This window comes from Colobus angolensis, unplaced genomic scaffold (assembly GCF_000951035.1).
Source record: "Colobus angolensis palliatus isolate OR3802 unplaced genomic scaffold, Cang.pa_1.0 Scaffold16, whole genome shotgun sequence".
Taxonomy (NCBI): domain Eukaryota; kingdom Metazoa; phylum Chordata; class Mammalia; order Primates; family Cercopithecidae; genus Colobus; species Colobus angolensis.
In genome coordinates, this window is record NW_012114710.1 from 11,779,903 (window position 1) to 11,792,212 (window position 12,310).

Genomic DNA, 12,310 nt, shown 5'->3' on the forward strand with positions numbered 1-12,310 from the left:
AGTCTTAGATGCTATCTTCTTCCAACAGAAGGCTGTTTTGTCTACTCTGAAAATCTGTTGTTTAGTGTAGTCACCTTCATTGGTTATCTTAGCTAGATCTTCTGCATAACTGTCTGCAGCTTCTGTATCAGCACTTGCCACTTCACCTCGCACTTTCATGTTATGGAGATGGCATCTTTCTTTATATCTCATGAACCAAACTCCACTAGCTTCTAACTTTTCTTCTGCAGCTTCTTTGCCTTTCTAAGCCTTCACAGAATTAAAGAGAGCTGTAACCTTGTCTAATTAGGATGTGGCTTAAGGGAATGTGGTTGTTGGTTTGATCTTCTATCCAGACTACTCAAACTTTTTCCATATCAGCAATAATACTTCTTTGCTTTCTTATCATTTGTGCGTGCACTGGTGTAGCACCTTTAATTTTCTCCAGGAACTTTTCTTTTGCATTCACAACTTGGCTAACTGGCACAAAAAGTCTACTTTTTGGCCTATCTCAACTCTTGACATGCCTTCCTCACTGGGCTTAATCATTTCTAGCTTTTGATTTAAAGTGAGAAACATGTGACTCTTCCTCTTACTGGAATACTTACAGGTCATTGTAGGGTTATTAATCAGATTAATTTCAATATTGTTGTCTCAGGGAATAGGAAGACTTATAGAGAGGGAGAGAGATGGGGAACAGCCAGTCAGTAAAGTAGTTAAAACACACACAACATTTACAGATTAAGTTCATCATCTTACTTGGACATGGTTTATGGTGTCACAACACTATTACAATAGTAACATCAAAGATCACAATGATAGATATATGAACAATTAAAAAGTTTAAAATATTGTGAGAATTACCAAAATGTGACACAGAGACGTGAAGTAAACACATGCTGTTGAAAATATGCCCCTAATAGGCTTGCTTGATGCAAGATTGCTACAAATCTTCAGTTTGTAAAAAATGCAATATCTGCAAAGCACAATAAAGTGAAATGCAATAAAATGAGGTATGCTTGTATTAGAAATCTATTGCTGATAATAAAATATGTATAGTCTAATCCTATATACTATGAGTATAGATCTATATTAGTAGTATTGACAAATACACTATTTTATAGTATAATATAGAAAAGAGACCAGGTGCAGTGGCTCATGTCTGTAATCCCAGCACTTTGGGAGACCGAGGCAGGTGGATCACTTGAGGTCAGGAGTTCAAGACCAGCCTGGACATCATGATGAAACCCTATCTCTACTAAAAATACAAAAAAATTGGCCAGGTGTGGTGGCACATGCCTGTAATCCCAGCCACTCGAGAAGCTGAGGCATGAGAATTGCTTGAGCTTGGGACACAGAGGTCGCAGTGAGCCAAGAGCACATCACTGCACTGCAGCCTGGGTGACAGAGCAAGACTCTGTCAAAAAAAAAAAAAAAAGAAAGAAAGAAAAGGGACATTTTCAAACACAGAATTTTTATTAATCTTAACAGAATATCATTTAATACACTTAAACCCTAATCTAATAAGCAAATAGGTAACTACACTCCTAAAACTTGGAATCAAGCATTTGATAAAGTATCGATTTTACACGTGTTTGTCCTTGTAGGTCCTGAACAATGGAGCAAGCTATATCCCATTGCCAATGGAAATAACCAGTCCCCTGTTGATATTAAAACCAGTGAAACCAAACATGACACCTCTCTGAAACCTATTAGTGTCTCCTACAACCCAGCCACAGCCAAAGAAATTGTCAATGTGGGACATTCCTTCCATGTAAATTTTGAGGACACCGATAACCGATCAGGTGAGCTGAAAGACCCTGCTGATATTTTTTTTCTTACAGTCTACTAGGGAAGTTTAAAAATTAGTACTCGAGAAACATGATACCCATTGTAAGTCTTTTGTGCTTGTGTGTAGCATTGCTGTAATCTAGTGAGGCATCTTGGACTTCTGGAAAATGCCCAGGTGGTAAAGACAATTTTTGGAATTCCCAGCTCTGTATTTTCAGTCTTTCTTCTCAAAGTCACCATCACGTCTCTTCTGGTCATTCTAGTATCTGTGTGCTCACTTCACTCTCTCTGAATAAACAGTGTTTATCCAGAAAGGTCTAGTGAACCAGTCATTACAAATATAATAACTGAAAAGAAAAATATTTTCTAATTGGGATGAAGATGAATGAGCACAGTAGAAAAGAAAAACAAAGCAGTGACTGAATTATCCTTATACTCAGAATCTGGAACAAATTTTGTTACAGAGTTAGCTTTTCATGAAGCTTTATTGAATATTTTATTAAATGACAATTCCATAAAACAGTTCTACTGATTTAAAATGCTAAACTTGTTTACGAGTTTCTGAGACCTAAATTTTAAGTACCTTGGGGCTATGTCCATTATTAATATTAGATTAGGTCTGGTATTATGTGCATTTAACTGACATTATCATTGGATAGGCTCTCCAAACAAAGTTTTAAAAGTGCCCCACTGCCCCACTGGTACTCTCTCTTGGTCCTTGGCCAAGGATTCTCAACAAAGCTGTCAAGATACACTGTTGTGTCTTCATCAGTTGCAGAGTAGGTGATGAATGGTTCATTACTCAAAATAAACTACTAAAGATTTTTGATGCATATTGTCTTTGTTGAAAGAATGAAGGAATAAACTTGCAAATAAAAGGAGATTCAAGGACAGCCCTGTAATGATATAATTCACTCACCTTGCAATATGCCTTCTAGGAGTTAGAAATAGGTAAAATTATAGCTCGTGTGCAGGGAAATGTATATAACTCATGGAATATCTCATCAGTGCCACAGTCAGGGATGTACCATACGTATGACTGTCATCCTCGTGGATGTGGGGTAAAACAAGATGAGAGTTTAGGCACTAATGTTTGTTTTCACTTCTAGTCAACACAATTTAGTGTTGGTTTATATTAAATGCAAAGATAAGCTAGAGTTTGCGGAGCATCAGACTAACAATTGGTTCCCTTTTCTTCCAGTGCTGAAAGGTGGTCCTCTCTCTGACAGCTATAGGCTCTTTCAGTTCCATTTTCACTGGGGCAGTACAAATGAGTATGGTTCCGAACATACAGTGGATGGAGTGAAATATTCTAGCGAGGTAATGTAATTTAGTGAGAGATAATTACCCTGAGAGTACTCCCAGAAGCAGCTTCTCCCTGCTCTCCTAAAACAACATCATAACAACTCCAAAGGAATGAGTATTCCAGTAATGAACTCCCAGGTTCCATTAAAATCAAGCACAGACACATAATATTTGGCAAGAGAGGGAAATTTTTCATGTGGAAAGAGGCAGCTAAACTCCTGAGTCCAAGATTCACCTTTCCCTGAGAATGCCTCAAAAACTGTTACCTTGATACCATAGCTAGCTTCAAAGGGTGACACTGCTCTCCTTTAAAGCTCTAACCCGAAATGGAACACACCACCATTTCCTCTTTATTTAAATGTTCAAGTTTGGACACACCAGCGGTATGGTTGTGACCAAGCTGGGACAATTCAATGAGACTCTACTAAGAGCTCAAATTCAACCATAGCAATGGTCACAGAGAACAGCATACACCTAGATGAGGGTCTTAGCTTCCCTGGCTCTTCAACTGCTCTCACATGGAATTTGTGACTTATTTCAGGACATTATTATCTGTATATCCAAAGAAACATTGGAGACATGTACACCAAACTGTGAACAGAGGATCTGGGAGATTAAAATGGGAAAAATTTTGCTCTTTACTTTAGATGTGTGAATTATATAATACATGTGTACCCATATATGCAGGTTGACTTTTTAATTTTCCTTTAATCAAAATGAATTCTATAATATACATAATTTTGCAACCTGCTTTTTTCTATTTACCCATTTATCATGATACTTTTTTTAAATCAGAAGACTGAATTCCACCTCACTTTGTTACTTTCTGCATAGTATTTCATTTGGGTGAATACATCATAATTTATTTAACTGCCTTCTATTGATGAACAATCACAACATACAATTTTTGTTTAATTGGTTTCTTTTCCTTTTATTAAAAAAATGCTTCAGTAAATGTATCTGTACATATATAGTGAAAGTGAAAGTAAAAGTGCTAGTGAAAGTAATTATGTAGGATAGATTTTTACAGGGCAGATTGCCAAATTACAAAGTATATGTATCTTTTATTCTGATAGAATATCGGCGATTGTGTACAAATAAAACTTGCTTTACCTTGTGTTATAAAGCATGACTAGCACCTTTCAATGCTGCAAGAATCTGTTAATTGGATTTTCTCCTCCATAAAATTGAAGATAGATTAAAATTAAATGGACTAACAGCCTAAATTAGTATTATCTTTTTGGAAAGACAGTTGGTAGTATCCAAGAAAACTAAATTAGTGACTCATCTAAATTGAGAAAAATCAATATAACCCATGCTAGATATGAGAGACACTTAGCCACAAAGTTTAGCATGTGATTAAATTCAATTCAATAAACCTTCTTGGGATACCTATAAGACACTAGATTTGAGAGGCAGTGCAGCCTGTTGCTTAAGAATGCAAGTACCCAGCTGACTGCCAGGGTTTGAGTCAAAGCTCGACCACTTACTAGCTGTACAACTTCAAATGTATCACTCTACGTTCCAATATTCCTATGTAGAGAATCTAGATAATATAACATTAGTGTTCATCTCAATGATTGTTAACAGCATGAAAAGAGTAAACCCATACAGAGCACACTTAGACCAGCACCTTTCATGTTGCATGTGCTGAATAAATGTTACTTAACATTTCCATAGAGACACAAGCAAGCCCTTTTCAAGCAGGGAAGTGTAGGCATAAATTATTGTGATTAAATAAATATAGTAGCAAATGGCAGTATGACTATTCACAAAGAAGCACAGGAATACAGATGTAAGAATAATTGATTACAAGTAGGGACAGAATCTAGACTGGCATGGTCAGAGGAATTTGCAATAAGTGATCCCTCTTAATATACTGTCTTAATCATTCTTTTTTCATTAAACAAATATTCATTGAACCCTTACAATATGCCAGATACTCTCTTTAATTATTTTTTGTTTGTATTTGTTTATTTATTTTTGAGAAAGTGTCTTGCTCTGTCACCCAGACTGGAGTCCAGAGGTGCGATCTCGGCTCACTGCAACCTCCTTCTCTCAGGTTCAAGTGATTCTCCTGTCTCAGCCTCCTGAGTAGCTGGGATTACAGGCATGCACCACCACACCCAGCTAATTTTGTATTTTTAGTAGAAACGGAGTTTCACCATGTTGGTCAGGCTGATCTCGAACTCCTGACCTCATGATCCGCCCTCCTCGGCCTCCCAAAGTGCTGAAATTACAGGCGTGAGATACTGTTTTTAAAAAGTACTTGTGATCAGAACTTGCATTTGATAGGGAAAATAAAAATTTCAGAGGAAGGAAGGGAAGAAGGAAGGGAGGGAGGGAGGGAGGAGAATAGGAAGAAGAGAGATTAAATAAGTGATATGGATAGAATTGTTTTGATTTGTGGTGGTTACTTTATGTTGGATGATCAGAAAAGAATTATTTAAGGAGTGGCATTTGAGTTCAACCCTAACTCAAGACAAAAGTCTGCCACTTGAAGATCATGGGGAAGGAAATTCCAGAGAATATTAGAAGTTAATGCAAAGACTCAAAGTTGTGATGAAGTATAATCTGTAAGATGTGAATGTTGATAGGTGGGGAAAGTAAGAAATGAATGATAATTGTTGTACTTATTGATTGAGCAATTAAAAAACCTTATCCTAAGAAGGTAAATTTAAGCAGGTTTGGCAAGAAGGAAATCTAGAGTTCTATTTTGGCCAGATTAAGTTTGAAACATCTATTAGACATCCATATAGAGATATCAAGAATACATACATACATACTTGGATATACAAATCTAAAGTTTGCAGAGACATTAAACGAGATATTTATTTGAGAGGTGTCTGAAAAGGGCACTAATGTGCCTGAAAGAATCCGTTCTTGGCTGAGACTCCCAGATACTCCAGGAACCCTTTCTCACGAATTTACTACAAAGTACCACATGTGAGAGAAAATTACTTCAATCATTTTCCCAAAAACTAGTTAGTCATGTTTCCTGATCCTTTCATAACAAAGAGTGATACATTTAAAGGAGTAATATTAAATAACAATATTGTAGGAAAGGACATTTTGCTTACTGGTTCCAGGTTTTGCAATCTCTACTTAGTACACAGATAACCCTTCCTAAGAGTAAGGAGGTAACTCTTCTAATCCACTGGATAAAGGTTCACGTAAGTTTTATGTATCTAAGCCAAGATACATCATCATATGGTAACAAGTTAACTTATAACTTACCTTTTGTCGTCATACTGGTATAAATAATTAACCAGAGTATCATTTTTAGCTTCATGTAGCTCACTGGAATTCTGCAAAATACTCCAGCCTTGCTGAAGCTGTCTCAAAGGCTGATGGTTTGGCAATTATTGGTGTTTTGATGAAGGTGAGTTACAGGTAGTTAAGTTATACAGCTCTGCTTCCAATTAGACCTCAAAATAGAAGGAAATAAGGCAACATATATTTTAGAATTTCTTATTTTAAAGTTCCCATTCAACCGATGACTACAGGTGAAAAAATAGTTCCCTAGTATTTTATTGCTTGGTTTTATCTCTGCTTTTCCCTCTGAGAGAAATGAGTTTCAGGTGGAGGTGAGATAGAAAGGTGTTCAAAGGGAAAAAGGAATTTCTATTTTCCAGCTCTTCTAAATTCCCCTTCCTCTAAACTTCCTACCTCATAGACTCTGAAATTTATTAATCTCTCATCAGGAAAGAAATATTATTAAATATTAATAAGGAAACCTGAAACCATAGATTCAGAAATTTATCAATTTAAAAATCTCATTAGGAAAGAAATAAAGAGAATTTTTTCTTACAAAGAACATTCGGTTGATTTTTTTAAACGGGAGATGTTGCTCAAATACTCTATAGAAGAATCCCTGAAAAGTTCTACAAAAAAGTTATTATTAAATTGGATATGCCTGGGTAACTAAGTAACTCTTGAAATTATAGCATCTCTACCCAATCTTTACTGAGCACTTACAATATGCCAAAAACTGTAGTAATAATAACTAACATAACAGACCAAAATAAGAGATTTGTTTTCATGTCAGTTTTGATAAATGTCTAGATTTTGTCCTGTAAAACTTTGAACATATTGCCAATAATCAAGTTTAATCATTTTTTTTGTTTGCTACTTTATCCGTAGGTACATATTATAAACAATTTATAGAGTACAAAGGCTCTCAAAGACATACAGCTTGAAAAACTTCTCCTTCTAAAGCAGAGAGAAAATACCTTACCTCTCGTCAGTTGCTAATTGAAAAAAAAATTAAAGCTTAGCTAAGCAGTGTTTGATTGACAATAATCTTTATCTCATACTTTATTTTCTTAAATCTCCAGGTTGGTGAGGCCAACCCAAAGCTACAGAAAGTACTTGATGCTCTCCATGCAGTTAAAACCAAGGTAAATACACTAAATACGTAGTTTAAATCAGAGAACAAGAATTTACAAATCTATGGAAATCATTTAATGAAGTATTAAAACCGGGAAGTAGGAAGGCGATAGCAAAAGCTACCAACTAAAAATCAAGGTGCTACTTCAACATTGCCTACCTCTGAGAAAGTCTCTAATGCAGGGAATTGTTTTGGTTTTTTGTTTTTCATAATTATGGTTTATTTATTTCAGCAGAATATGGCCTGTAGAAAAGCAGATTACATAGCCATTTAAATTTGCTTGAAAAACTGTATCTAACAAAATTGTGATTTTCCATTTGATAAATAAAGATATCTCTAGTTTTTTAGCAGTACAAAAATTCAGAAGTAAAGGGCATTCTTTTGAGATACGATTGATATACAATCTTTGATAACCATAACTCTTATTAGTCAACTCAAAAAATGGATTTTTTGATATACACAAAGTTAGCTTTATTGTTTTAATGGTAAGTAGTTAAACCATAAATCAGAGATTTGTCATTTTTTGCAGCATGGAGAACTGTCATATTTTTGTGTAAAATAAATCTGATTTATGCTGATTCTAGAAAAGATTAAACTTAAGTGAGTGTCTTATAAAGTATAAATGACAGAAGATAAAAAATAAGCCCTCAACTCAAGAGTTATCAAAAAAATATGAAAAGAAAATAGAAGGAAACAATTAGTGAAGATAAAAGCAGAAAAGAATAAAATAAGAAAGAAAAATTATGGCCGGGTGTGGTGGCTCATGCCTGAAATCCCTGCACTTTGGGAGGCCGAAGCGGGCAGATTGCCTGAGGTTTCAGGATTGAGATTGCAGGAGTTCAAGACCAGTCTGGCCAACATAGTGAAATCCCATCTATACTAAAAATACAAAAAATTAGCCAGGCATGGTGGCGCACGCATGTAGTCCTAGCTACTCAGGAGGTTGAGGCGGGAGAATCGCTTGAACCCCGGAGGTGGAGGCTGCAGTGAGCCGAGATTGTGCCACTGCACTCTAGTCTGGGTAACAGAGCACGACTCTATCTTAAATAAATAAATTTTAAAAAGAAAAATGATGACTAAGTAAAGGGTAAAATTTTATCAATAAATTGAAAAGTTGATTCTTTCAAAGAACAACAAAAAAGTCAGAATATGGGGAAGCTGGATAAAGAGAAAAAAAAGCCATACATATAAAACATTATTAGAAATAAATGGGTTATGACTAAAGATATAGAAGAAAATTTTAAGAGACAAAATTTTTTATAACATTATGCCAGTAAATTTGAAACTTTAGATAAAATGGATAATTTTCCAAGAAAATGTGAAGTAAGGGAATTGACTCACAAGGAGTTAGAATACCTAAATAGACTGAGAACCTAAAAGTAAATGTAAACAATAGTCAAAATGTATCTATTAAACGAAAAGACTAGGCCCAGACCATTTCATGGAAAAGGATTACTCAACTTTTAAGAAACAATCATGCCAGTGTTAACTAAACTGCCCAGATGAAGGAACAGACAGAAAACTTCCCGTCAATTTAATGGAATCTGATACCAAAACCGGGTATCAAAACTACAAAACAGACAAAACAAAAAACATAGCATAAACTTTCTTAGGAATATAGCTAAAGGAAATCCTAAAATTTATTATAACAAATCAAATTCAACAGTGTATTAAAAGAGTAGTTTCTGAATTAGTAGAGTATATCCCAAAAATGCAAGAATGACTCAATGTCAGAAAATCTTAAATTAATTCATTATATTAACTAAAGATGAAGAAAACCTCATGATCAACTTGTTAAATGCTTAAAAATCATTTTATAAAGGTTAATGCCCTTTCTTTAGGATGAAACAAAATGAAAGAAAACTGCCTGAAAACTTCTTGAATTTGATAAAGAATTTTACCTAGAAACTTGTATCAACATTTTACTTCATAGTGAAACACTTGAAGCATTTTCATTTGAATCAGGCACAAGACCAAGCTGCCACTGTGACCATCACAATTGAAAATTATAATAAGGGTCCTAATCAGTGCAACAAAATAATGAAAGAATACATATTATGACAGATATTGAAACAGCAAAAGCAAAACTATCATTATGTGCAGTTGATATCATCATTAACATCCACCTGAACACTCCAGAAGAATCATCTAAAATACAGAATGCATAAAAGATTAGCATACAAACATCAGTACATTTCCTATACACCAGTAATAATCAGAAAAGATGATAGGAATAAATAGAATAAAACTAAAACAACCAATATGTATGTCAATAAAGAACTTTGCCATTGAAATAGAATCTGGCATCATTCCTAGAGAAAAAATAAAAGCGTTATACTAGAAGTTAAATATCTTTTAAAGATACAGTTTGTAAAAACGTTTTTTGCATCTTTGCTTATCTGCAACCAAATGAAGAAGGAAGAAGATGTCTTGGTCAAAAACTTACATGTAACACATTTTTCATCTTTTTTCTTCTGTTGATATTACTGTTTATACCCACAAACACACCAGTCAAGAAATATGAAATATAAAAATCAATGGCTCTTAGCTAAAATGTCTACATAATGTATAACAAGATAATATAGCATATATATATGTCACATATATTCACATAAGTATTTTATATCATGCTGTAATGATGTATTATTTTCTTCCAGGGCAAACGAGCCCCGTTCACAAATTTTGACCCCTCTACTCTCCTTCCTTCATCCCTGGATTTCTGGACCTACTCTGGCTCTCTGACTCATCCTCCTCTTTATGAGAGTGTAACCTGGATCATCTGTAAGGAGAGCATCAGTGTCAGCTCAGAGCAGGTAGAGTTGTGAATGAATGGGAACCGGGAATATGTAGCAGGAATATTACTTTAATTGGTAGTATCAATGAGAGAGATTATTATTTCAATCAGCTTTGTGAGAAGTTCATTTTTCCTCCCAACTTAAAAATAATAATTTGGGGACATCGGTTTATTAAACTATCCAAAACTGCATTATAATACAATTTTTTGACCTTTATGCAGAAAAAAAAAATGACTCCCACTACTCTTTCCTCCTTAATAAGGAAATGTCTGACCTGTTAAATGTCCGACCTGTCCTGAAATGCTTCTTAAGCATTTCAGAAATAAAAGAAAAACTGTGTGGACATTTCAATAAGATTTTGGGGAACCGTGGCTCTCAGCTGGCATACCTTGATAGTTGGCAAAATATTTTTGTTCCTTTTGTGGAGCTTAAACTTTTATATATTCAGCAAAATATCTCATTAACTGTTTGTATAATTGTGATTATAGTAAGTATCATTGGTTGCTCAACCACTTTTATTATGTGCCTTACATATCTTTTGTTAGCCAATTCTCATAACAAACCCACAGGACAAGCATTGTAGCCTGTTGCTAACTGACATTTATTGAGCACATGCTATATGTCAAGCATCATTCTAAGGGCTTTGCCTGTATTAACCCATTTAATCTTCGCAACAACACAGTGAAGTAAGTACTATATGGAAACTAAGGTACCAAGCTAATACATCACTTGCCTAACATACCCCAGCTGAAATTAAAAAGTTGATACTTTAACCCAGTCATCAATAATTAAAGCAAAATGCCTGGTTCAAAGGAATGAATGTAAAGGCTTTGGGGCTTTCTCTCTTCCTATTAGTGATATCACTGCCATTTCTAACTCAGTTTTCTGAATATTAGTGCATTAGTAATACTGTAAATAAAATGCTTTATGTAACTCTAAAAACTTTTTATTTTTAAAATATTTTATCCTTCCAGCTGGCACAATTCCGCAGTCTTCTATCAAATGTTGAAGGTGATAACCCTGTCCCCATTCAGCACAACAACCGTCCAACCCAACCTCTGAAGGGCAGAACAGTGAGAGCTTCATTTTGATGAGTCGGAGAAGAAACTTGTCCTTCCTCAAGAACACAGCTGTGCTTCCGACATAATCCAGTAAAATAGTAATTTTTAAGAAATAAATGTATTTCAATATTAGCAAGATAGCATGCCTTCAAATCAACCCGTAAAACTAAGAAACTTAAATTTTATTTCTTACTGCTTAATTCAAATAATAATTAGTAAGCTAGCAAATAGTAATCTGTAAGCATTAGCTTATGCTTAAATTCAAGTTTAGTTTGAGGAATTCTTTAAAATTACAACTAAGTGATTTGTATGTCTATTTTTTTCAGTTTATTTGAACTAATAATTTTATCTCTTTCTTTCTATTGTGCATTCAGTTTCTAAAACCATTAAGCTTCTACTCCATTTACATTCAAAAATCTTACTTTACTTGCAAGAGTATTTTGTGTCAAATGTAACAACCTAAGAGCAGCTGAAGATAAAATATTGAGAAATTCATTTGCTTACTCCTGAAGACAAAAATACAGCTGAGATGACAACTGGATTTAATATCGTTATGCTGGCCCAACATTGCTACCATTTGTGTTGTCTGTGATCAAAAAGATTATCTTTTATATAGGAGGATGATGCTTCTGGATATTGCTTTCACTTCTTCTCCCCACGTTAGCAAGGACAATGCTTCTCTGCTATTATTACAACTAGTTAGTTTGCATGGCGAATCTTTACTTTAAAATTGGAAGAAAAGTCACAAGCGAGTGGTTTATAAAAATGCTAAAGAAGTCGGCCGGGCACGGTAGCTCACGCCTGTAATCCCAGTACTTTGGGAGGCCGAGGTGGGCAGATCACAAGGTCAGGAGATTGAGACCATCCTGGCTAACACGGTGAAACCCTGTCTCTACTAAACAAAATACAAAAAATTAGCCGGGCGTGTTGGCGGGCCCCCATAGTCCCAGCTACTGGGGAGGCTGAGGCAGGAGAATGGCCTAAACTCG

General features: G+C 35.0%; 1 protein-coding gene across 6 annotated transcripts in view; it reads left to right on the forward strand.

Annotated features, from left to right (window-relative positions):
- Positions 1-11,677, forward strand: part of CA1 (carbonic anhydrase I) — a 51,261-nt gene extending 39,584 nt beyond the window's left edge. For 4 of the 6 annotated variants that reach the window (XM_011937100.1, XM_011937101.1, XM_011937099.1 and 1 more), the window contains 6 exons: positions 1,587-1,784; positions 2,972-3,090; positions 6,362-6,457; positions 7,413-7,475; positions 10,123-10,278; positions 11,235-11,677. In XM_011937100.1, the coding sequence (XP_011792490.1) occupies positions 1,587-1,784; positions 2,972-3,090; positions 6,362-6,457; positions 7,413-7,475; positions 10,123-10,278; positions 11,235-11,351 (749 nt within the window). In that variant the 3' untranslated portion in view covers positions 11,352-11,677. The remainder of the gene's footprint in view (positions 1-1,586; positions 1,785-2,971; positions 3,091-6,361; positions 6,458-7,412; positions 7,476-10,122; positions 10,279-11,234) is intronic. The other 2 variants (XM_011937102.1, XM_011937103.1) reach the window with 2 other exon arrangements.
- Positions 11,678-12,310: the final 633 nt, after the last annotated feature.